The following is a 27020-nucleotide window of genomic DNA, read 5'->3' as shown; positions in this document are numbered from 1 at the left end:
GGTGAAGACCAGGCAGAAGGTTTGGGGGAGGGAAGAAAATGAGATAAGCATTAGGAAAACAGCATCTAAAGGCTCTACAGCAAATCTGACACCCTATTTCCCTGGAGTCTGGATGCCTGATCTATGAGGTCTTCCTTGAAAAATCCAACTTCAGAGATTGTTTATCCTCTCCCAAGGAGATATTGAATGTCAGATGAACATTGATACCACCAAGGCTGTAGGATAAACCTGTGATAGATGGACAACTAATGTGACACTGCTGGTGCCTCCAGGTGTCTGTTGAAATGCCATGTTTAGGTTTGCTTTGGAGTCATCGTTGTTCAGTCAGAATCACTCACTTCTGAGTTTCATCACTAGGGTGTGAAGAGTGGGATTCTGCCTGGTCAAGGACTACCAGTGTGCTGTGGTGGTTTTTACTGGGAATGCAATTACAAGGGCTCTGTATAAATGTGGCAAAGCCACCCCTCCAACAAGAACAACCCCCTTAAGCAAAAGCTGATGTTGTGGTTATAACTGTGCAGGTGTCTGCAGGCACAGCAGCGTGCCAGCTCCTGGCACACCTCACAACAGAGTGTAACACAAGGAGGGCATGAGCTCCTGTGACCCTGACCCATCAGATGGGGCTGGGGTGGGGTCCTTGCTGCACCCCTGGAAGTTCAAAGGGAGTGAGGAATCCTCTGTTATTTCCCAGAAAGAACAGGGGATACCTTGACTCGTATTTCCCTTTATTTTGAGTCACAGTCTCGCTGTGGTGAAGGTCTGTGACAGCGAGCTGACAGCATCAACAACATTTTAAATGTTGTCTGTACTTATAGACACTGAAGGGCACCTTTATACTCCAGGCAAAAACATAGATTGCCCACTCAAAAGGTCACAGGAGTGCTTATTCTGTAATAAAACTGTAGAGAAGCAAAGTGTTTAATGTCATCTGGGGCACGGATTGAAATGATTTATAACAGAAATGCTTTTATGCCCTTTGTGGCACCAGCTAAAAGTGATGCTTAGCTTTCTCTTTATTTTTCTATTTGTTTACAGGGTATTTTCAGGGACAAAACACACTGAGTCAGCTCCTCAGCTGCAGTGCCTGTGGTAGGGCAGGGAGCCTGACTGCCTGGTGCAGCCTCCTGTAACATCACACAGATAAGTCAGGGCCTCTTCAGATGACAATATCCACCCAATGTGCTGTGTGGATGTGACAAGGGGTGGGGTGTGCTGTTCCAAACACTGAGCTCTCTCCTTCCAAAGAGAACTTGCCAATTGACTCAGAAGCTGAGCAGGAGGCAGACCACAGAGATACCTGTCTGCTCCTGGGAGCTCCATGTGTGCTGGTGTTCCGAGCTGAAACCTTTTTTTTTTTTTTTTCCCTTGAAAAATTAAGTGAAGCGACATGATAGATATCTCTAGAGCTCATGCATGAATCTGTTTGCTTTTCTGTTGTTGCCAGTGGAGTAAAATATATCAGGATATCAGATTGCTGTGGAAATACCTTTGAAACATGTAGGTTGAGGTCATGCAGCTCTAAGAACTGCCTTTCTTTCCTGTCTGTTTTGCTGCTCATGTACAGCTTGATCATCTTGTGTTTATCTGTCTGTCCCTGTCTAACATCCATCTGTCCAGTTACCCTCAGCTCTGAGCAAGGCACTGACTTAATGGGTAACTTTTATTTCCCTGGAATAACAAGTTACGATGTCCAGAAGATTAAGTACTGTGAGAAATAGGACTTGTAAATTGTTTTTACAAGTCCAAATATCCGTGCTGTTCCCAAATAAAAGATAAGTTGGTCTTTTAAACAAGTTGTCATGAAATCATTAGGAATTCTGCCTCTGAACTCTGTTGGAATAATCATCCCAGCAAAGTATTGAATTTCTCTAATTATTACTTTATCTGAGGATCTAGAGCCTTTCTTGATATTGAGTGAAACACCTTTCTCCCTCTCCTCCCTTCCCCACCCCTAGGACACAGCCTGTGCTGATGTTTAAACAGATTGAGAATGCAGGTCATCCTTCTCCTGTGCCATTGTTTCACTGCTTTGTCCTATATATATTTTATTGTTCCTTTATGATGGCTATTAAGGGCCTTTGTCCCCTTCTGTGCTTCCGTGAAGAATATTTATGGCTTTTACAGCGCTCTCAGGGGGCAGACCATCGATAATTATTGAGGAAATCCAGAGGTGTCATATTAAAGCAGCTTTTTGCATACCCACAGGGATTTGGAGATATTATCAGGCTGGTGGTGTCTGTCTGATCAGAGGAGGGTTCCTGCTCAGTGGAGCTGGGGGAGATGCAGGAGAACATGTGAGCTGGTGTGTCCTCACTGCGGGTGGGGGCTGCTTTTGGGGCAGGATCCCAAGCGGAGCTGTCTCCTTTTCCTGGCATCTCTGGGAAGATGTGGTCAGGTTTTAAATTACCCAACAAACACACACAACTCTTTAGAACAAATTCATGTTATTTTTGTTCCTCTGGAGTACCACACAGACTTGAGAACATCAGAGCATCCGGTGATGGTGTTACAATACTGAACCTCTGATGTCTCTGAGCAGCTTTTGGTGACCTGCATCTTCCCAGAGAAGGGCAGAAGTTGACCTGTGCAGAGCTGTCATTGTTTGTGTCACAGCAACGTGCACAGGTCCCAGCTGGGACCGGGCTGGGCTGGGCTGGGAACTCTCCTTGTGAAGAAACTGTCTGTGTTTTCAAGAGCTTTGCATCTGATGGGGAGAATACCAGAGAAATGGTTAAAGTGCTAACACCAAGTTCCTCAGTGCAGCGTTTCTGGGTGACTTTGCACAACGTATTTATTCCCTCTGTGATCTGCACAATAGAGAAACAACAATATTCTACTTCTCTGGGGCATTGTAGTTGTAAAGCTGTATGCTGTTCAGAGGGCACTCGATGTGTTCTTGTTGCCAAATCATGTTTGAGGAAAACAAGATGAAATGAGAAATGGGTATTTATGGGAAATTGTCCAGTGCAGTTGTTTCTTCATTTTGAATGAAAAAGAAATGCGAAATATCAAAACATGTTAGTGAAAAGTTCTGAAAGGGGTTAGAATCATAGTGGTAACTGGGGAGAGTCTTCATAGAACTAAAGTTCACAGAATTACAGAATATTCTGAGTTGGAAGGGACCCACAAGGATCTTCAAGTCCACCTCTTAAGTGAATGGCCCATACAGGAATTGAACCTACAACCTTGGCATTATTAACAACAGTGTCTAAACAACTGAGCTAATCTCAGGTTCAGTTCTGTAACTGCACCAAACATTTACATTTTTAACAGTGTTTGTAATGATTGTTTGTAATTCTAAATTGATCTTTCGGAACATTTTTATTTGTTCATTAGAAAATTTAAGAAATTTTAAAATTATGTATTTTTAAAGTTCTGTGGTGTTTTAATCGAAGAAATCTGAAAAAGCCTGTCACCTACAGTTTGCATGAATCTCAGTCAGTGCATTATCCTGACACCAGCCATCCTTTGCCCTTTCATCCTTTCTCAGAGATATTATTTTAAATGCTTTTAAACCCAGAGGTCCACTGGTAGCCCCGATTCTGGCCAGAAGGTGCTGCACTGAGGCTTTCTGTTCCTTCACCTCCACGTGTCTCTGTCTCATCTAGGGATGATCTCTGGGTGCTTCAGGTGTATCCCAGGTCAGAGGGAGGGAACGTTTCTCGACTTATTTTTTTTTTCCTTTTTAACCTTTGTTTCCTTTCCCTGCCTCCACAAGTGATGGCCGTGCTAATTCGTTCACAGGCCATTAACTTTTGAGTGCTGTGAGAGCCCATCCCAGCCCTTGCAAGAAGCTGCTGTTCACCAGGTCATAATTCTCTTGCTCCCACCTCCTCTCCCACGTGGCTGATGTGGCTTCTGTTTTAATTCCAGACGATGACTGCACCGACTCCTTCACTCCCAACCAAGTGGCCAGGATGCACTGCTACCTGGACCTCGTCTACCAGAGCTGGCAGCCCACCAAGAAACCGGCTCCTGTTGCCATTGCCCCCCAGATCGTGGCTCGGACCCCCACCTCTGTCACCCTGGAGTGGTTCCCACCCATCGACGGCCACTTCTTTGAAAGGTGATCACTCGCTGCTCTGCACTCTCCTGCTGAATTTGATGGGAAAGGGAGAAATAGGGACCCTGCTCCGGGATCACAGCTTGATCATGTGCTGTGCTCAGTCTTAAGGCTCTTTCCTAAATTGGTTCATACTGAGGAGGTTATTGATCTGTTGTCTGCTCTTCCTTTCTCAGCCTGTAGCTCTCAGTTGAAGGCCATTGATTTGCCATGTAAAGGGCATCTCTTTCTCCATGTTACGGGAGGAATTTTCAATCAAAGATTCCAGCCCTGTGATTCCTGCTGTTATTGCTGCTCACGAATACCTGTGGGCTTCAGCTCTGCCTGCGTGTTCCCTCCCCTCCTCTTCCGTGTTTCCTTGGCAAGGACAAAGTGGATCTTGTTTCTACTCCTGTGACAACACAGAGCTCGTGGGCTGTGGAGTCTCCCAGGGCAAGGAGGGGGCTGGGCTGGGGATGGGGACAAATGCTCCCTCCTTCCCTGAGCTGTGGGTCTGAGGTGGGAATTGTGCAAGGCAGAATCAAAGACCCAAACCCTTGAATATCATGAGTGTCATCTTGTAGGTCAGAGTAGGGGTGTGTGTGTGTGTGTGTCTGTGTTTGTATCTTACAGACATGCAATATGTGATATCAGTAATGAAAAATTAGGTGAATGTAGGGCTCTGGGCAGGAGTCACAGCACACTGCAGACCATAGCCAGAGCAGCTCTGCCCCAGGATGAGCTGAGCAACTGGGCAGTTCACCTAAATGCTCTTACACAGCTCTTGGATGAGCTGCAGGAGCTGTGGAGTCCTGGCAGAGAACTTCCTAAATGATTGACCTTCTCGCATTACCATTAGCTCACCTCCCCTGTTTGCTTTTCTTCTCCACCTTCTGCTTTGTTGTTTTATAGAGAGCAAACTTGGAGTGTCCTTCAGGAGCACAGCAGTTCAGAGCACAGGAGGCCGAATTTACAAGTGTATTAAGACCCAAAGAGCTGCCTCAGCACTGCTGCTTTGTGCTGGGAGAGCACCTTGAAAGCCTCCATCAGGGATGAAACTCCTTCCAGCACTGCCAGGACACCCTGGCCATTTCAGTGCCCAGCTCACACTTTATCCCACAGGGCAGAGAGAGCTGTTATTTCCTGCTCAGATGAGATTTTCCACCTTTATTGCAGATTGATATAGGGAGGGTAATCAAACCCCAATAGGAATCGATAAAGAGAGGTCTCGTGCTCTGAACAGCGTTTGCTTTAATTGCAGTTTTGTAACTGAATCCTTTTATTCCCGACCTGTGAAAAGGACTTTTGTGAAGTTCTGAAAATTAATTCAGAATTTTTTAGCCCGTAATCATTTTCAGGCAAATTAAATTTCTCCAATTTAATTTAGATTTCAGAAGATGCTTATTGTGTGTTAAATAAATGCCATCTGCCTCTTAAAAACACGTTGATGCAAAGTTAATTGTTATGTAACCAAATATGCCTTTATTACATATTTCTTATAACTCAATCAATATGTTCTTAATAACCTCTAGTTACTTGCTTCTTAAATAACACACAGTGGATAGCCTGCTAAATCTAAAATTTCATAACAGAGTTATCATATGTTAAATAAAGAGTGATTTTCCAGGAAAAAAAAACTCCTTTGGGCTTTCAAATCTGTGTGCTCAGTATTACTGAAGAGATTTAAAGAGACAGCCTCAAATGCTTTTGAGTCCAATTCCTTGTTAAAATGAGACTCCCACTGCTGATGGAAACAGAAATGTTGCCGTGACCATTTAAAAATGTCACTGAAATATATAAATGATCCTGTCTCAAACATGCCCAGATTTTTGATCTGTTAATCAAAACAAGGATGACAGTATTATTGTAGTGACTAATCCTGGAAAGGCTCACGTGCTGAACTTCCAGTACTGTTGTGTCCAGCTCTGCTCGGTTAGAGCCACATGCCTGGATCAATTTGTGAAATTGGGTCACTGTGCAAGACAAGTAGGAGGTAAAATTGGCCAAGTATAATCTTATCTGTGTGTGGGAATACTGTAAATCTTTGCAGATATTTTTACACAAAGTGCACACCATGGCCCAAATTTTACTTGCCTCACTTGAATGAATAAACTCATTCACTTCAATGGGACTATTCATGTAAAAAACAGAAGACTGATACTCAGCTGCTGAGTGCCTTGGGCCTGGTTTCTAATGCACAGAGGCCCCTTCCTTGCTGTTTTGACAGTGTAAAAGGGCCTTCAAAGCATGAATGGCTCTGGCTACATTAGCAAGTATTGTGGCCCAATATAAGTAGATCTCCAGTGCAAAACAGTGGTTAATGAAGACCTGACGTCAACACTGGAGGGGTTCTGGGGGGGTTCCTGGTGCCCCACGGCACCAGTGGTGGGAGCACATCAGGTGTGGTCCTGGAGCACACCTCTGCTCTGGTTTCTCCAAAACTGGTCCAGCTTCCATGCTCCAGGACTGACCCAAGTGCTGTAAATGGGCAAGGGGAGGAGTCTCACTTCAACAGCCTGTTCCTGATCCAAATTACAATGCTACTGTAGGCGTAACTCAAATTCTTTTTATGTCTCTTTTATTCTCCAGAGCTGCACAGGCAGTGACCTCTGCCTAATGAAAGTCAGGGAGAGAAAATTTAGCCTTCTGTTTAAAAATGCAGCACTGGGCTGGCTGTGTCTGTGTGTGAGGTCCTGACAGGTCTGTGGTTGAAGGAAGTGTGGAAGTAAAGACCATGTGCCTTTCCCCTGCTTAGATGCAGCTCTGCCACAGGTGCATTAGATGCTTTTCTCATAGGGTCTCCTGTTGATTAATGATGTGGATTTAGGGGCAGAGAGCAATGTTAACTCATGATTCCTCTTAATTTGGAGTTGGCTATGCTGTGTTCTCACATTTTGGCAAGAATAGGTGCATGAGCTGTGCACAGCAGTAAAATCTTCTTCCTGACAGACCCTCCTTACCTCTTTAGAGTGTTCAACTGATGTTTGCTCTTTCACTCAAGAGAGTCATTTACCTGCACATAAATTTTCCAACATGCTTTGACCCTAAACTCCAGTAGCTGGTCGAGCTTCCAAACATCTCTAGTAATCAAATATATCAAGAACCAGCATTTCTTCTTGTAGCTATTGCACGTGGGATTGGAATACTTACCATTCTCCATCCTCCCTTTCAAACAAGCATGAAAAAATGTTGCATACACATATAATAATATGTAATAATAAAATAATAACAGAGCCAACGAAACAAGTGAAAACAAGTGAGAAAAAGAGAAGCCTCTTCATTTCCTGGCTGCATCCATTAGATGTGTTCATCCATTGACTGTTCTCCTGTTTGATATGCACAGGCAGATGTAAACAGTTATTGTAATAGGGCTCTGCAGCAAATTCTGCCTGGGCAGAAAACTTTGAATGCATCTTCTCTTCCAAGTTTTCATTGAGGTGACTGCATTAATTTCCATGAATCTGATGCTATCTCATTCTTAGCAAGCAAATATTTTGGTCAGTGTGGTGTCCCAGATTGAGATGACTGGGCTTGATAATCACTGGCTTAAACCTTGATGGAAAGTTTCAGTGCCTTAGAAGGGAGAGCACTGATTCTGAATTTCAAGTAAGCAGCTGCAATTTAGCCTAAAACCAGGCCCTTTTTACCCAAAGCAATGACAGATATTTAGTGGTTTTGAGTTGCCCACTGAACTGGTGCTGGCCCTGAAGGAAATTGTCTGTTTTTCACTAGTAATCTTTAGATTTTGAATCCACTTCACTGAGATATCATGCTGTAGGAATGAATTCCTCCTGTGCTCTGAACTTCATAAGCTGGAATTTCCCCAGTACTTGGCTTATTAGAAAACAGAGAAGTCTAGATTTTCCATTACCCTGCACTTTGGGGAGTCATGTGCACTGGTGTATAAGGTGGCAGATATGCTATCATTCCTAATTAATAGTGTTTTGAACCAATTTATGCTCATTTTTCCTTGTTGTCCATGGCTGCATAAGGTGCAAGAATCTGGCTTAGATTTTCATAAGCCAATAAATGTGATTCCATAATTAGGTTTGACATTCATGGCTGTTTGTAGGATTTGTGTGCAAGAGTCTGCAGACCAAAAACTTTAACCCAGGAGTCATCCCCTGTGTAAGTCCTTTCAGCCAGTGGAGTTACATCAGGGTTGAGTCTGGCTCCCAAATTGGAAAAGTAAAAAGAGAAAGTTTGCTCATAGCCTTTCCCACATGATGCTCCTTGTGATTTCTCTTACCTCCAAGTCCTCACTGGTAAAAGGAAATGTTTGTCCATAAGCCTACCATTTTTTTCCACCATGGCAGCCTGTGATGAAATTGTATAGCTGCTAATTTGAGTGAAAAGCAGTCCTAATTGTGGAAACTTGGCTTTCAGAGCCCTGTGCTCATCCAGGACCAAGTGCTAATGCAGGAGTCTCTTTGTAGAGAAACTGAAAAGTTATTGTTGCAGGGACTTCTGTCCTGACTAGTGGTGGATGTGTCTGAAAAACAACTGCACAACAATACTTCTACATCTTGATTTTTCAGTACCTATTATTCTGATTTCTCCCCTTTTTTTTTTTGCGTATATTATTCAGGCAAGCTGAGTTAGACACTTAAACCACTGCTAAATAGAGAGCTGGGAAATGAAATAGGGAGGCAGTGTCATGCCAATAGTGCAGGTGGGTGAATGGGACATGGAGAGAAGTTGCTCACAACACACCCAAATTTTTTCATTGAAAGTGTTACAGATGATACAAGGAAGAGGAGGGCACTTTTGCCTCCCTCTTCTTTATTCTACCTTATTGTCACATTTAATTCTCCAGGTGTTTTCAGCAGGTGCATCTCTTTCTGCCTGAGACAGTCATTTACTGTCTCTTTGTGGGGGTGGCCACACTGAAATGGGTATGAGTTTTACCACTGATTTCATTCCAAGTCCCATCGTTGACAATCCCTGCTTCTGCCTGATGAAGCCAACAGAAAGCTGACTTTCAAATAGATCCCTGTCAACAAAAGGGAGATGCTAAGCTGTGGAGCCAGCTGAGTGTGTGCCACCCCTGCCACCGAAGGGAAAGGCGATGGCACAGTTGGGGAGCGCTGGGAGAGTGAATTTACAGTCCTGGTGTCCTCACTGAGGATCCAAAATAACTTCTGCCTGAGGATCACAGTGCCCTCTTCAAAGCAGTGCTGAAACAAATCATGCAGTGGTGGTTACGATGGTGAAAATTTGCATAGCTGATTGTAATAGTTGATATAAATTATCGCAGTAATTGACTCAATCCATACTTACTCGGGTCGTGTAGAGAGTACACTGTGTTACACACAACTGTTTGCCTAAAACTTGTCCTTTCCTAGGTGCGTTTGATCATTAGGATAATTAATTTTTAACTTTCCTTTTAAGCAGGAAGTGTTACTTAAAGCAGAACAGTGAATTCTGAATAATAAGCAGCTTACTGGGATGAATAGCCACACATTCTGGGTCAAACAAGGTTTCCAAATTTTGTGATCCCCGTTTCCCCTGTAAAAAAAAAAAAAAAAAGAAAAAAGACTTAAGGGCATATTCTCTTCTGTATGTTCATAACCCACCTCTTTTTCAGGCTTGTAATGATCAGGGCTGTGAGACACCTCCAAAAGCAGGTTCTTGCATACTTAGCAAAGCTGTGCTTCATAGAGTAGCTCTGTCTGATGGTTTCAGAACCTGGGATTTCACCCTTTCCTCTAACCATCAGAATGCCCAAAGCCTTCACAATCTTAAAGGTACTACAAGTTCAAGCAATAAATAAATCCATGATGGCAGCAGAAATAGATCTGAAGTCTCCTGAGGCCAGTGTCTCTGCTCTAAACACTAAGCAGCATGTATTTTCTTTTGTCAGGGTTTGATCCAGTGCAGAGGGGAAAAAAAAATAAAAAAAAATATAGGTGAATGTGATTTCTCAGGTTGCTGTCATTTTGTGTTGGATGGAGGGCACACAAATGGTGTCTACACGGGCTCTTAGCTTAAATCTGCAGAAGGTCAGCATCAGAAAACAGTCTTTTCAGTGCCTTGAGAAAAAGAGGGTTAAGTGGACCTGAATTCTAAGTCTTATTGCTTTTAATATAGTTGAATAAGCAGCTCATTCAGCTGTTACTAAGTTGGTGTGTTTTCCTGTTTTCCTGGCCTCCTAGAGAAGTGGGATCAGCATGTGATCTGTGTGCGGAAGGAAGAGTCCTGGTGCAATACGCCTTCAGCGCCTCGTCCCCCATGCCCTGCGATCCCTCGGGGCACTGGAGCCCACGGGAGGCAGAAGGTGAGTCACAGAGCTGGGGGCAAAGACGTGCTGGGGGACAAGAAAGGCCAAAGTCAAAGGAGAGCCACAAAGGCAGTGGGAAAATCTGGGGGAGAGTGACTGATTATGCCGGCGTGTAACGTGAGCGAAACTAGAGGACAGAGAAACACCGTGCCCTGGGGTAATGCCACGGCTGAAATACCTGTGTTTTGGCCCCCGGGTCCTGCCCTTGCCCATGAATTAAGTGAATTCCGGGAGCTGAACATGAATTTCACAAAGCAGCAGAGTGCCAAGAAATGCTGACCATTCACATCTGTCGGACGAATTCCTCAGGGGAGCTGTTTGCTCCCTCTACTCCAACTCCAAAAGTGAAGAATTGTTGTTTATTTGGGCCTGATTTCTGCTGCCTTTGCTTGTGGTGATTAGCAGAGGGCTGCAGCAGCAGCCAGGCTGAAAGGAGGTTGCCCTTTGGGCAAGTACTCTGCAGCAGGAATGCAGGTGACTATGTCAGGCCCTCTCTAGTTCAGGGTGTTTTGCAAGTCATTCTTATTGCTTCTCTTCGAGCCTGTTGGAGGGAGAATGGTCTGCAGGGCTGGTTGTACAGTGTCATTAGATCTCCATCATTAACTCTCCTCCACGTGTACCTTCCGCTCCGTAAGTAGCTGGATGTGGTGGAGCATATTTAAGATTACACCAGGCAGAGGTCAGTCATCACAAATCATGGTTTGGAAAGAGCAGAGTATTATTTCAGTCTGTCCATCATGAGCTGTTCCTTTGGGAGCAGCGCATTCCTGGCCCAGATTTCACTGTGAGCGCAAAGGTGGGCTCACAGAGCCCCAAGGCCAACCCCTGGATTTTGCAAAGTCGTTATACAAATACCTCCTTCCATTAAGGGCTTTTTTGTCCTGCAGCTAGAGCACGTGGGAGTTATTCTGCAAGGAAAATTATTTGTGATAATGTGGTGATACATTTAGTGCTGGCACCCAAGAGCCCTCCCTCGTCCCGAGGTCAGCAGGTGCAGCGAGCTGGATCCCCACTGCTTGATGGGACAAGTGTCCCCTGCCCCACACACCCATGTCCCAGGGTGGGGGCCCAGCAGAGGTTGTGTTTCACTCCAACTCAGCCCCCAGGTTTGGAATAAGTTGCCCAGAGGAGCTGTGGCTGCCCCATCCCTGGGAGTGTCCCAGGCCAGGTTGGACAGGGCTCGGAGCAACCTGGGCTGGTGGAAGGTGTCCCTGCCCATGGCAGAGGGTGGAACAAATAGCTTTAAGGTCTCTCCAACCCAGACCAGTCTGTGATTCCATGACATCCAAGGCCCAGGCTGCTGGGCACAGCTCAGAGCACACCTGCCCCTTGAGTGGATGCTCCATCCTGGGAAGCAGCGCTCCGGCTGTGAGTGTGACTGGATTATCCAGTAAACAGCACTAGTGAAGTTTGGATGGCTTGCAGCAGTAGTTCAGGGTGGAAGGTGGAATTTCCACTTAGCCAAGCATTACAAGACTTTGAAACTTGGTTTCATTTGGAACAAAACTTGAAACTTTTGAAATTCTCCGCGGAGGAAAATTAAAAACAAAAAGTGTTTGAGGCTGGCCAAAATGTTTTGTTTAGCTCATAGAGTTGCTCTTTTGTGAACTTTGGTAAAATTATGACATTTGAAAATATACCCTTTTAGTATAGAATCTAGGGCAAAAGCAACTTTGAATATCAAAATGGAAAATGTTTCAAGGTGCAAAAGTGAAAATAATTCTTCCAAAAATGTCTAAAAACAATGTTCCAATAGTGTTAGAACTTTCTTGCCATTTTCTCTTCCAGAATAAAATTTTGTCCAAATAAACCCAATTTTGCAAAGTGTTTTGATTTTGAGAGGACTGCATATTCCATTGAAATGTGCAGTTCCATCAAAATTTCTCCAACAGCCTTTGATTTGAAAAACTTGTAGATCTCACACGTCTTGCCAGCGGCATCATTCCTAGAGAAACTAAGCTACTCTAAGATTTATTACTCAGTGGCATTTTGCATTTAATTTCCTCTCCTTGCAGAGTGTGCCTGCATGTTCTTAACTATGAAGGGTGCAGTCTGATCCTTATCTGCCTCATTCAATTGCTGTGGTGTCATTGCTCTGGAAAAAAAAATAATTTGGGAATCCTGTCCCCTTGTTGAGTTGTCTCCACTTTAGGGTGGAAAATACACCGAGTGTATGGTGTTTGTTGTTCTGTGATTTTCTCTTGTCACTGCCACACTCCCTGACATTCAGGATATCTGCCTATTTGCATTTAGTCTGAGTTACAAATAGCACAGTTAGATCATTGTCTGGCTTCTTTAATTGTCTATCTATGAGTACCAAAGCATGCAAGCTTTAATTTCACTTTCTGCAGGAGCTCATGGGTGTAAATCTCCACTGCTTGAACGTTTGTGGAAGGTGAAGACAAAAGTGGCCTACTCATGGCCAAAATGAACTTGTTTTAAAATCTGACACGACACTCATGGAAAATGTTTTGTAGGACTCATCCAGCTTCCAACCAGAAAACCACATTCCTCGTGTGCCTCTGAAGCCACTCAGAACCTGGTTGGTCTGATCTCATGTTCCTGAGGTCTCACAGCACCAGTACACTGCTACCCCAGGGAGCTGACACCAGCAGTGCTCTGGGTCCTTCCTAGTGCCCTGCTTATTCCTGAGCACAGTTGGATCCAGCCCCCAGGCTGAGGGATTCTGTGGCCCTTTCTCAGCCAGTTGTGGCCCTTGCATGAGGGGCTCTTTGCTCACTGGCAGTGGCTGTGGGAAGGCAGTTTTGATTTACTCCTTACCTTCACCATAGAACTAGAAAGCTTTAACCTACCTGGATTCTCACCAGCAACACCTGCTGGATAAACAAACCTCACAGCACCTCCAGGAGTCGGTCAAAGGAATGTTTTATATAAGAAAGGTGATTTTGGCTCAAGGCCAGAACGTTCCTTTGCCTGCTGTGCAATATATGCATATATCAGTCAGTTCCTGCTGCCTGGCTCACTGCTGACTGAGAGAAGTGTGAGAATACAATTAAACCTGTTGCTGCCTTAGGCTGCTCTAGTGCCCTGCCTTTCCCAGGGGCCATTATTTCACTCGAGACCGATTCATTCTGTATTTGCAAGGGGAAATGTCTCGGCTGGACATTGGAGTCCCACAGGATGGTTCCTTTGTCTTGGCCACCCAAAATGTGGCAGGTGAGTTGCAGTTACGACAGCAGCTACATCCTGAGGCACTGCTGATCCCAGCTCAGGCTCTGTCCATGTGCCAGGACAATGCCAGGACATTCATCCTAGCCACTACATGATGAAGAATTGACACACAGGCTGTGGCTGTGGACAACATTTTGGGGAAAGACTCCCTCCCAGCCTGCCACCCCTGCTCTCTAACCAGGAGATGGGGTTTGGCTTATCCTCACAAACCTCACATTCCTGTTTTTTGTCAGGCAAGACATGATGTTTCTATGACTGACCTAGCTGACTAACTCATAAGCCAAAGGATTTCCAGAATCTGAGTGCAGAGGGGAAAAATAAATTCTGCACAGCTTCTTTTTATATACAAATATTTGTAATTTTCAGAGTATTTACCCATCTCTAGAAATCCAGTTGCATGAAATAGGATTTTCATCCTCTTCCACAATTAAATGAATGTTTCTTACCCAGTTCTAAGTGTTTGATGATAGTTAAGGAAGAGTCTCTTTATCTCAACTTCATTGAGGTTTTCAGTGTCTGAATGAATACAGTCTGGCTCCCATTTTGGGGTAATGATTTGCTCTAAGCTCTCTGGAGGCTGAATCCAATTCATGTATCTCCAGGGATCACACCCTGATCTACCCAAACGTGTAGGTTTTTTGGTATTCAGGTCTTGCAGAGGCCTTGAACTGACAGAGGTGAATTTATAGGATCCCAAACGGGCACCACTTTTGTACTGGGCTGTGAGCCATTAACTCCATTTTCCTCTCTGTGAGATGGCAGTGGTGAGATTCACAGATCTCTCCAAAGCCCTCTGAGATACTGGAGTCAAAAACCACCTTCTCAGGGCTGCAGTCAGGAGTTTGCTGAGAAAGTCACGGGAGGGCTCAGCCAAGCACACACGGCCAGGGGTGATGGGAGATAACGGGAGCTGAACGGGGCACTGGCTGCTCAGGGTGATGATACACAGGGCTCATGAGCTTGCCAGGGGGAAAAACTGGAGCGTGTTAAATGGACCTCTGGCTTTCTTCAAATTGTATCGCTGCTGTGGTCCCTCCAGACGCTGAGCTCAGTGGCATTCCCACCACTCCGTGGCATGTGAGGAGGGAGGAGGGCCGTGGGGGGTGTGTGGGTGGGGGAGAAGCATTAAAAGTTGGGCATCTGCAGGGCAGTTGTGTTGGATCACAGGAGGGCTGCCTGAGATGCCAGGAAATCTATTCTGCACCTGGGTTCATTGGGCAGGAACAGGAGAATTCCCTGAGCTGTTTATCCTTGACAAAAGAGGTGCGCTTCTAACACTTCATTGGATCACAGACAATAAGAATAACCTTCACACATTGCCCTTTTCTCTTTAAATTAGTAGTGATGTCCTATTTGTCCATGTTTGCCCAGTGCTTTATAATGCTTTCTTCCTCAGCTGCAAACAGCTGTGCTCTCCTTTTTTTTTCCCTCTGCCTTCTCCATTTCTCTCCACTCCTTACCTTTCTTTATCTTTACTTTTCCCTTTTCTTTTCTGTATTTTGCTTCTCCCTGTCATGCTTGCTCCCTTTTTGTGTGATTATTTGGGAAGGAAGAGGGTATTTATAGCTCTCACTGGATTCTGTTACCAACTGTTCCACCCGTCTGACCTCTCTGGATCTTGCAGTCCACGACTCCACGCCAAATTGTAATGTTACCATAGTATTTGGGAACCCAGCAAGCATTGTGGCTTTCATTAGTTTTTAGCACTACCTCCCATGTAGTTGAACACAGCCACCGGTGAGAAATGTAAAAGTACAAGTGCCTGTTGTTTCATAACAAGCTCAAAGAGACAGCTCAGACCTGTGCTCCTTGTGCCTCCAAAAACCAGTGTGTAGATGTCACAGGAGTTGCCCCTGAACAGCACAATGCAACAGCTTCTTGGAACCAACAAAAGCTCTATTCTTGTCTTTGTTAGAGAGGAAAGGATTGTATTTTGGAGTGAGAGTCAAGGGAGTAAGTAGTGGGTGAACTGAAGGCAAAGTGACTCTGCTTATCAGGTGAATTACTGAGTGGAAGGGGTAAAAAATACCATTCTTTGGCACAGGGAAAGACACTAGAAATAGGAAATTCAGGACCAAATGCACTGGCACGGTGTGTGTTGTGTGGTGTCCAGTCTAGCTGGGCACTTAAGCAGGGTTTGTGTCTCTCACCTGGCCAGGAGAGGCTGGTGTTATGCTCCTCCCCATGCTGGCCATGCCTGTTCTGCTCAAGTAAATAATCATTTTCCTGGACAGATATGCTCTCCTGCCACCAGTCTATCTTTTAAAACTGATGCCAATGACAACCCATGTTCTCTAACTTCTTTTGTGCCCTCTCTCTGCTTCCTCCTTTCTTCCCAGGGCACCCTGATGTGGAACAGCCTTGTAAATCCAGCGTCAGGACGTGGAGTCCCAACTCGGCAGTCAACCAACACACGGTGCCCCCAGCCTGTCCCGAGCCCCAGGGCTGCTACCTGCAGCTGGAGTTCCGTTATCCCCTGACTCCAGAGTCCCTCACAATCTGGGTGACATTTGTTTCCCCGGACTGGGACTCCAGTGGAGCAGTGAATGACATCAAGTTGCTCACCGTCAGCGGGAAGAACATTTCTCTGGGGCCGCAGAACGTCTTCTGCGACATCCCACTGACCATAAAGCTGGATGCAGGACGGGTGGGCGAGGAGGTGTATGGAATCCAGATCTACACCCTGGATGAGCACCTGGAAATCGATGCTGCCATGCTGAGCTCTGTCCCCCACAGCACGCTGTGTGCAGACTGCAAACCCATCCAGTACAAAGTGGTTCGGGACCCTCCCTTCCAGTCTGGATCTCCAGTTGTCATCTCAAACCTCAGCAGGAGATATGTTGACACGTAAGTAATTGCTTTCCAGAGAGCTGGATCATCTTGTTCACATCAAAACAGTGCCCTGTTCTTCTCATCCTGGTAATGTCCAGCATTCCAAGTGGCTGTGAGGATGTTGAGCTAGACAGACATGCCAAGAATTACCAAGACAGAATGTTCTCATAGTTGCTCTCTGAAACCAGGAGCATCACACTTGAGTGAATAGCCTGTGATTTCATGGGTAGTTTTTGAGAAATTTCTGGGCTAGTTGTGCAGAGATCTATAATTCAGGTTTTCCTTAACCAGAAAGGATATTGGAATCTACCTAAGCCATGATAAATTAAATATTTAGGCTAACCTAACTGAGGACCTCTGGAGTAACATGGTCATCATTTCCTTGGGAAGCTTTTGAAAGTAATATTTTGATGGAGAAGGATAGAGCAGGGCATTCAGTGCCAAAGCACTAATTATCTGCTAAAGAAAGTGTGCAAAGAAATGCACTTGCACGTTCAGGTGTATAAATGTGTTTCAACCACTTCTATTTTCTGCTTTCGAGTTGTGTTGGTGTGAGATTGTTCTGACATGGTAAACATGCCAAATGCCCTGGTTTGTTGTAGGTACTGAGTTTCATCCCAGACACAGTTACACTCATCTAGTCAAAGGATTCGTGATTGTTGAGGAAAGCCCAGCTTCAAAATATTTACTCATTTCAAGGAGACCCGTGATCTACCCATAGGCATTCTACAGTTAGAAAAACATCTTTGGCATAACATGATTCCCTGGAAGTGATTCATTCATCTGTGGGAACAACATGAAGCTCATTTGAAAAATGAACACCAGATAAAAGGAAACCTGCTAAGAAAACTGCACTCTAATTTAGAAAAGATGATCTAATTAGTACAGCTAATATCAAGGAAGCATACATCATTATGGTTTTCTAAAGCATATTTAAATATAATAAAAATGATTAATTAACAATTCAGTAATCATGAGCTCCCATCCCTTTCACAGCCCAATTATACAGCTCAGAAGATGCAAATTGTCCCTATGGATTTAAAAACTCATGGTAACTAACAGCAATGAATCTAACAAAAACCCAGGACATCACTGAGATTACTCATGTGCTGAAAGTTAAGCATGTGCTTAAGTGCTTTCTTGGGTTGTAGCCTTGTCCAAACAATTGCTGGCACTCAGCATGAGATGAATATTGGCATATTGGAAATGTGGAAAACGGTGAATTTTCCCAAGGTTTTGCTGTGAAAGCATCTTTGCCTGAAACCTGGCCCACTCCAATTGGAAAATGGGACTGCTTTGGTTTGAAATATTTGCATACCTTAGCACAAGTTCCCACAGAAACAGGTCCAGTTTTGACTTCATAACACAATGTGAAAGAAAAAAAAAAAGCCCAAAACATAACTTGTATTCTGGGTTCTATTTCTCTGTCTTTTGTTATGATTTTGTGGGTCACTTCTAGCTGAAGTGAAAGAGTGCTCTGAGAATTAAATCAGTAGCCAGGGATTAATAACAGTTTTCCTGGGGGTCATTGAATAAATCCCGTGGGGTAGCAGTACCCCTCTGTACGTCTCACCTAGTTACACAGCCAGCTAAAAATCAGATAGAACTTTTAAACTAATCTTTCTGGGCTCTGCCTGAGATCAGGGGACAGAAATGGATGCTTCTGGAAGCTGGCACAACCAAACTCCCAACCAAATCCCAGCAAAACCCTCTAGTCTTGACGGGCTCAGCTCCTTTGTGTCTTGCCAGGGACTACAGGGAAAATCCTGCCAGTGGGTTGTGACAGGACACTTGGAAAGCTGAGTTTCAGTCACTGGGTGAGGAGGCAAATATGCAGATTCTTAAGCACTTGTAGTTGTTTTTGAGGCTGTTTTGGTTGATTTACTGTGAGGGTGGTGAGGCCCTGGCACAGGTTGCCCAGAGAAGCTGTGGCTGCCCCACCCCTGGGAGTTTTCAAGGCCAAGCTGGACAGGCTTGGAAGCAACTTGGTCTGATGGAAGTTGTCCCTGCTCATGGCAGGGGATGGAACAAGATCTTTTAGGTTCCTTCCCACCCAGACCATGTTGTGATTGTGTGATTCAAGACTTCTGCATGTGTTTGAAATGTGGAGAAGTGAGATGATTTTTTTATCATAATACACCTAGTGCACAGCACTGATCTGGATCCCCTGGGGATGGGGGGCCCTGCAGACTCAGAGGCTGCTGCTGGGCCCACACCTTGAGATGCAACAAATTCACTGAGACTCTGCACGGGCTTGTGGTTATCTGGTAGAGACAAAAGCAATATGAATTTTTCATTAGCACCTTGTGCAAAGAGTAGCCACAGTCTTTTTAAGTCCCTAAGCAGGAAGGAAGGGAAGATGCTTCAGGAAAGTCAGGGACAGAGGTGTTGGGCCATGCTCCTACTTATATAAATGTGTAGAGGTAAAGGGAGTCTCTCAACCTGTTCACATCTCCCTGTTTGTTGCATCCTGTACTGCTGCAATTCAGCATATCTGTGCAGCCAGACTTTGCAGCCCCTTTATCTCTCTGCAAACCCCAAGCCAGTCACCCCTCCTTTGTGCTTTTGCATGTTTTCCGTATTAAATAAAATGACACCCCCACATGTTCTATGGAAGGTTATTTTGAAGGCAGTCTCATATCTTCACTCTTGCCTCCTCTGACCTTGATCTTCACTTTCTCTTTTTCTCCCAAAGAAAATATTTGCTTGCACTGTTATCTGTGAGCAAGATCCTTTCCCCAGGTGTGGCGATGCTGAAAGAAAAATTAATTTCTCTTACCTTCTTCCCGTCAAAGAGAGGGAACTTCCTTTTAAGCTGAGAGGAGAGACAGCCTTTAATGGATAGCCCTTGCCTAGTCAGCACTGGGTGCTCCACAGAGGAGAGTAAATAACTAGAACAGTGGAAACATTTTATTAAGAAATGCAAAATAATGCCAGACCTTCTGTTCTCAAGCTGAATTTTAATCTCAGCTCTTGGCTCAAGTGAAGGCTTAAACATCCATTTCTAAGGGACAGGACCTTATCCTTGGACCTTACAGAAAGCAGACCAGATACACTCAATTCCACCGAGTGTGATCAGCCAGAATTGCTGGTATCTGTGATACGAAATGAGAGACAGAGCCTAGGAAGAGAGGAGAAAGCTAAATAAATCAGTGGGGGGAAAAAGGAGGTCAGGCCAGGTGCAGCACAGAACTGCTGAGTCTTCACACCACAGCGAGTGATAAGGAAGGAGCCTCATCTGCAAGTCTCAAAGTCTCAGCTCACAATTTAATCCAAATGTGGGTTGTGCTCATATGTAGAGTGTTCTGCTCTGGCTGTCCTCTAGAAACAGTGTGTGAGATGGTCACAGTGGTGATTGCTCTGGCCTCCCTTCACAGTCACTGGAGCATTTTTACGCTCACAAAGTTGCTGTTGGAAAGTAATCTTTGCTCTTGAGTTCATTTGTGGTAACCACTGATTTTTTTAAGAGCTCAGTGAAAAGTGAGCACCCAAGGCAAGAGGCTCTCTGGGTGATGTCACAGGCACAGTTAGGTGTCAGTCCCACCAGGCCAGTCTGGGCTGAGCAGCCCCATGGCACTCTCAGTAGCCCAATTTGTGATCAGTGGGGAGCCGGATGTGCTGGTGAGATCTGTGCACTCCCTTCTTGCTGACCAAGCTGAGAGACACTGAGGTCAGTTTTGAAAAGTTGTCGGAATAACTTAAAAAGTTTCAGAGAAGCGGAAATTTTCCCAACTTTTCTGCCACAGACTTTGTAAGAAGCCTTAAAGTGTGGTGGAAGGCGATGGATCAGGTTGTCTTTGTGGTGTTAAACTGTAGGGTTTTTTTCAAGACAAAGGCATTGACTGAAATAACCTCAGAAAGAATCCCAGCATGAAGCCCTAGTATGAGTTTTGGGTTTGCAGAGGTGAGCATCACTGAGGAGCAAGTTTGCAAGTGCTGTGATATGTTATTCTGAGCCATTCCTGGTAGAGCTTTAGTACTGAGGCGACACACAGAGATCCTGCATTCATACTTTAAAAAAGTGAGACTGAAAAACTTGCATTTTCTCATATAGGGAATAGGTTTTTCTTCTCAACTTTGGCTATTTTTTACCTACATTCTATGGTTAAACCTTTTCTGTTGCTCAGTAATAGTTGGAGGGGGTTGGCCATCATCTGTGTAGATAACAGTTGTTGAAGTTGGTACAATATTTTAACATCTTGTTAGAATCAGGGCTTCCATTCAGTGCTGAGCTTGTAAACTCCATGCCATTTACTGGGTTTTAATTCTGTTTTAACAACTAAGACAGTGAAATGCAGATCTCACTGAGGCTTCTTGGAGTGATTACAGAATGACTGAGAAATTGCCATCCTTGGGATGGCAGGTGGCTGGAGGGCTCCTGTGCCACTGTTTGTGTTTCATTGTTCATGGGACCTGAGCAGTTCATGTGCATTTATTGATGCATTTGCCATTTGTTATTGGTCTCCAGTCAGAAGGGCACATGGTCAGTGACTGGTCAGAAACCCCAGATGAGGAGTAGTTGAAGGAAACAAAGACAGTTCTGAGTTTGAAGGTTCCTACAAATATGGACAGGCAGAGAGGCTGGAGAATCAGCATTGACTATTCATAATGAGCAATAACACCAATTAATTGATGTGCCTTTTAGCCTCTGAATTTAAGAGGAAGTTTGCATTTACATGACACAGGCTCAGCTGAACAGACTGGAAGAATAAAAATATCACACTGATGGTATCTAAACCTAAGTCCCTGCAGAACTCAACCCTAAAATTTCACAGCGACATCTATCCTTATTATGGCATTCCTTCCTTCACCCCCAAGATCTCTTTCTCTGTTTTCTGGAGGTCTACCAGCCAGAGGAATGTATGATCTAAAGCAGCTGAAATGAATTGCCACATCTATCTGTCATGAAGATAATTAACACCATATTTCCACCCAAACAAGATACAGATCACTGGGTGGTTGTTCTCCCCACACCAAAAGCTGAAGCCCGTATTATCACCGTCTTCTGCTCATCCCTCCTCCACAGTTGCCATGCCAAACCTCTCTCGATATGCCAGGAAATACTGGGGAGTATCTAAGATAGGACTGAAATGTTAAGAAAACACTTTGCATGCCCAGATTTATCTGCAGGAGCTGCCAGGTTGTCCGTGCGATATCGGCACGCTGCACATCTGGATTCCCAACAGGCTTTAGAACTCTATATGGTGTTCCAGATGTCCTTGTGCACGAATACTTACCCAGCTACCCTGGAAATGCCTTGTCTTGATGCATGCAGGGACCTCATAGGCTTTTTTTGTGGGTACATCCCACTGGTGGTTCATTATTGCCTTGCAACTGAATAAAGCATAGAATCATAAAGACATAGAATGGCCTGGGTTGAAAGGGACCTTGAAGATCATCTCCTTCCAACCCTCTGCCATGAGCAGGGACACCTTCCACTGGACCAGGTTGCTCAGAGCCCCATCCAGCCTGGCCTTTTAACTAACTGCTTCCTCCCCTCTCACTTGCAACGAAGAGTTCCCAGTTTATACTGAATTTCTTGGTCCTAAAATGTATAATATTGTTTTATATCAACATATGGACCATTTCAAGACAAGCACATCTGTAAGTTAGTAATTTCTACATTATAACTCCCTCCTTCTCTGCATTAACTGAGCTTATTTACCAATTCTAGGAGATTTCTTTCCTATAATTGCCCAATTCTCCCTATTACTTTCTTTAGTAATATGTTAGAGATCCCTGGCTATATCTATATGAAATTTTACATCTCATCTCCAATAAAAACCTTCAACAAGAACTCTTCACTCTTATTCACACTTTCTTGCTCATTCCTAAGAGCTTCCCTATCATTCACTTTCCATGCTAGCTGTCCATGGAAAAAGCTATTTTAAACTTTCCCAAGGGGCAAACACCTTTCTGCCCCACCAGGTTCCTCTTACCCCTGGAATTTCCAGTTTCAGGTGCAACATCAGCACTGGTAATTCTTGCCTGGTTCTTCATCTGCAGTCCTTGCATTAAGGAGTGTTTCAGTTGTTCCTTGCTGATTTTAGTTTCCCAGATGGAATAGTGGCTGTGCTGTCACTGTTTGAAAACCTTCAATCAGTGAAGAGTTTTGAGTGTATTGGAGCTGCCTGTGTTCAGTTTTGGCAAAGTCTGATATGCAGCTGGTGTAGGACAGTGTAGCAGTCCCAGTGTTCAGCAGAGGTGATGAGATCATCCATCTCTGTGCCTCTCCCAGGCCATGCCTGGTCTTGGCTGTGTCATCACCTCTTTCCTCGTGCAGCCAGTATTGATTGCCCTGTTTCTGCTTAATGAACCTGGAAATTTCCAGTGATGAAAGAACAGGAGCAATATGGGACAACTGCCTGTCCCACACCTTCCCTTCCAACAGTAGGAAACTGGTCATAGGTTCATCTGACCCTAACAGAGGTGAAGTGCTGCTGGGAAGGAGATTCCTCCACCCTGTAGCAACTTCACTGCCAATATCCCTCCAGGGAAATTCCTTCCTTTCCCAGACAGTGGGGCCTCACCTCTGGCTTGCACGGGTCTGGGCAGGGAGGCAGAAGGGTGACTGATTCTGCTGCCTGTGCCAGGTAAGAGCACACAGCCCTGCTCTGCACTTACGGCTCAGCAAGCCAGGAAGAGGAAAACTGCTTCTATTCCACCTCCTGTTCCTGCCTCTCTCCTTCACATATGTTGTGCTTCTGAATGCCGAGAGAGTGGTTGTTATTATTTATAGCTGCCAGTAGCATGCTGGGTGTTTCACAGAGTAAAGACTCCAAGTGCCTTCTTCCAAAGAGCTCCCAGTGAAGTGTCGGGGGCTGACGGTGCCGCAGCTCTCAGGGGTGATGCATCTCCACTTGGCTGATGTGATTTGACAGCTGGAAGCCACATTCTGATGGCTTTCCCTCTTTCCTACTTTCTTCATTAGAGGTGCCAGGTTATGTCTGCGAAAGAAGCTGCTGCTTCCTGACCCCCCACACAGAGCACATAGAGCAATTTTTTTTCCCCTTACCACCCTCTGCCAAATTGCCTTAACCCTGCCCTGGAGAAGGGAAAGAACAATTTGACACTCTGTGCCCATTGAGGAGGCAGCTTTCCCGCTAAGCCTGTGCAAAGATGCCGTTTGGTGCCAGCAGCAGCGATAGATTTGTGATTCCTCACTGTTGCGGTTTCTTATGTAACTCTGTAACTGTAGCTGGCACTTGACAAGATCCGCGGCTCCTGTTCTGGCTCGGCTGCACATGATGCAAGAGTAAGGTAGGAAGGGCAGGTTTATCTCTTTATGGCTTTGCCATCCCGGGATAGGGCAGCGCAAAGGAGTTTTTCTGGGTCTGACTTTGAAGGGTGGGATTGCTCTGAATGACCTCCAGCTGCTTCTCTCAAAGAAATGACTCACGACTGTCCCGTTTGGGGACAGACACTTTTCTCCAGGATCAGCTCTGCTCCAGCCAGAGACTCCCCGAGGACTGCTGCTACACTGGATTCACATCTCTGTTGTACCTCTTGGGCAATACACAGAGAGATCAGACCCGTAGACTACAACCAACCCATGTGCAAGTGTCCCTGAAAAATGAACATTAACAGCTGTCCTATTATTATCCAAATAGATACTATTAGAAATTGATATATTTAATCACTCCCAGCCAGGGTGGAATTTGAACTCATGACCTAGAAGTAGTAGCAGAGTTTTCAGCTGCAGAAGGGAAAAAAAAAAAAACAACAAAAATAGAAGGTCAAACAGGACTTTTCCTGCTGGGCAAAATAATTTATTGCAGGTGAAACAGTCTCAGATATGTGGTAAATTAGGCTGTGCATTATCTCATGGATAATAACTTCTCTCTGATGTTTGCCTTCTTGTGTGCATCTTTATTTTGTGCTCTAAATAAGATAAGAAGCACCAGAAATCTCCCAGGAATAACAAATGCATTTTCTTTGCTTGATTGAGGAAAGAAATATTGGACAGACATGTGTTATGCAACAATTTAAAAATAACTCTCTTGTAAAACTTGGAGTGAGCCTCAAATACCGCAGAAGAAGCAGAAATGTGTTACCTACCTTTTTATCAGTCAGCCAGTACAGCTTTTTTCAGCTACTTTCACTGAACTATTGGCCTGATCATTTCCTGGGCATTTTATTTTAATATATTTTCCTAGGAAATACATTCCGAGTGTCTGTTAAATTTGGAGTTACACTCAAACAGGCAAGCATTTGGAAAAAAATGCTGCAGTAAGACTGAAATACCTGTGCTGTCCTTAATACCTTGTTGGATCCAGCGACAGAAAAGACAAGACAAAGGTGTCCAAGGCCAGGTTGGATGGGGCTTGGACCAACCTGATCTAGTGGAAGGTGTCCCTGCTCACGGCAGGAGGTTGGAATGAGATGATCTTTAAGGTCCCTTCCAAACCAAACTAGTCTGGGATTCTGTGATTCCAGGGGTATCACTGCACAGCTGATCCTGCTGTGGGCCCAAGGCACCCATTGTGTGATTGCTTTAATCTCAGTCTTTCTGGTCAGGATCTTCTTAAATATATGGTGGCATTGGCCATCCCCAATTCCAGCACTTCCCTGGAGCTTTTTGTGATAGGAAGGGCAAGGTGGAAATTAAGCTGCTTCTTCTCCTCATCAAATTGTATCCCAGAGAGGGTGCCTGCAACTGGATACCCCAAATTACCAGCCACTACTGCAAATACTGGCCCCGAGAGCTCAGTGCAGTAAACCAGATCATTTACTCACAATGGTACAGGATTTTTTTAAAAATGTAAGACCAGTTGCAGATGTAATGACAATAGAGGAAATTAGCTCATGATGGGATTTTAGGAAAAGGCTAGTGGAAACATGTTCAGTAATGTTCGGTTATTAAACCATTAGAGATCCCACTGGAGACCAGCTAGTAGGATTTCTCATAATCTGAAGTGGTTTAAGGCAAAACACAGAGCCCCTGAGGAGGGAAATGACAAAATGTTCCTCTGGAATAGTCCCCTCATCTCCTCGCCCGTCTCTGTGTGACAGCACATGATCTCTCTCATGTGTGTGCACATGCACAGATCAGCTCCCTCCCTCCTCCTGAGGGGCAGGAGTTCTGCAGCCCCCGAGCCCGGACCCTCCAAAGCAGCATTTCAGAGAGGTGGGATGGTAGAGGTGAAACCAGAGAAAACTGCAAACATATGTGTTCACTTGGGGCCCAGTCTAAGCCCAACTCAAACTGCACAAAATACTTCCCACTGGTTTCAGGAGCCTTCGGATCAGGCGCTGCAAGTGTCTGCTCCCGTGGCTCTGTTCACCATTTTGGTGAGATTACAGGGAAACAGGAGGGTATTAAGTTCTGAAAGTCAGGTCTTGGCTCAGACCTGTTGAAAACAAATCCTAGAGGTGAGGTCTGGATTCGGTGAAGGTGAAGAAGATTATTCTGCCAAGCTGACCACCCTAAGTTGGGAAGAGCCTCCTCCTCAAACCCGATGGGCTGAGGGCAGCACCTTGAGTGCTCCCAGCAACAAGCAATCGACAGCCAAAGGTTGAGGGGTGTTTGTTGGGGTCACAGACCCTGTGCAGGGTGTGCATCAGGTGCTTTTCCCACAGTGGGGTCTCAAGCAGTGCTGGATCCCACAGAAATGCTGCCGCTGGCGGTGCCGCACGGAGACAGCTCGGCACAGCCGGGATGTCGTTAATGATGTGAGTAATCAGGAAGGGCTCATGGAAAAGCACGATGCAACAGGTAAAGTTCGTCAGTGCCGCTGATGATAATGGCCTTTCCAGTAATTAACTTGTCCTGACCTGCCTGCCCGTTGTGTTACTGTTTTCTCCCTGTCGCACCGGGACACCGGAGCGCTGTCCTCAGGTGGAGGATACTGGCACCGTTCCCTTGGAATCAGTAGAGAAGTGCTGGCTCCCACCAGTTGGAAATAGGGGATTTCTGCATTTCGTGTCCCAGATCTTTCCTTCCTCAGCTAAAACATACCAGCCTTCCCTCCCGGGGTGGCCACATCTGAGCCCCACGTTGAGAAGCGCTCCCGTCTCGCTCAGGGTCTGAGCACAGCACTGAAGAATCAAACACAACACATTTTTCCCCCTCCTTCCCTGCTTCTAATAACAACCAGGTGCTCCAACACTTAACCTGTGTGCTGCCGTGAAATTGCCTGTCTGCTGCAAACACCCATGTGAGGCCCAGGGCCTTGAGGATCTACTTTATCCCAGGATTTGTAACCTAATCTCAGGGAGAGTGTCCATTTATATCAGCCACCTTAAAAATTCATGTTTTTGTTGTTGTTTAAACATGAAAGGAGAAAATTGTCTCTTGGCATTGATGTTTTCTTTTTTTTCTCTTGAGGAAAAACAAGAACTATCTTTAAGGCCTTGGCTGCAAACTTTGTTTTTTATTAAACGTGCTACTGTGTTTTAAATTGGTACCAGGGCAGATACTTGGAGGATTATATCAAAGTCTGCTGGAGTTAATCAGTTGCATAAATATCTATAGGTTTGCTACTTACAAAACTTAATGGTTCTCACGTGAAGGACAGAAGAAAGAGGTCTGTGTACAAAAAAAACAAAAAATGTTCAAAACCAAATGTGTTTAAGGTCCTAAACAGGGCCTGGGTTTCAAAGCAGAGGTGCAACAGCCAGACATGTAGTCCTGAGCCAGGGCCTCTTGTGCAGGTAGGAGCTGGTCTGAGCAGC

At 45.0% G+C, this 27020-nt stretch overlaps 1 protein-coding gene across 2 annotated transcripts in view; it reads left to right on the top strand.

The window, feature by feature from the left end:
• Positions 1 to 27020, top strand: part of PAPPA (pappalysin 1) — a 181872-nt gene that overhangs the window by 57526 nt on the left and 97326 nt on the right. For both annotated transcript variants that reach the window (XM_017829250.1, XM_017829249.1), the window contains exons 5-7: positions 3874 to 4066; positions 10198 to 10319; positions 15854 to 16361. In XM_017829250.1, coding sequence (XP_017684739.1) covers positions 3874 to 4066; positions 10198 to 10319; positions 15854 to 16361 — 823 coding nt within the window. The remainder of the gene's footprint in view (positions 1 to 3873; positions 4067 to 10197; positions 10320 to 15853; positions 16362 to 27020) is intronic.

Source organism: Lepidothrix coronata, unplaced genomic scaffold (assembly GCF_001604755.1).
Source record: "Lepidothrix coronata isolate B3197 unplaced genomic scaffold, Lepidothrix_coronata-1.0 Scaffold160, whole genome shotgun sequence".
NCBI lineage: Eukaryota > Metazoa > Chordata > Aves > Passeriformes > Pipridae > Lepidothrix > Lepidothrix coronata.
This window is presented reverse-complemented; position numbering and strand designations above follow the sequence as displayed.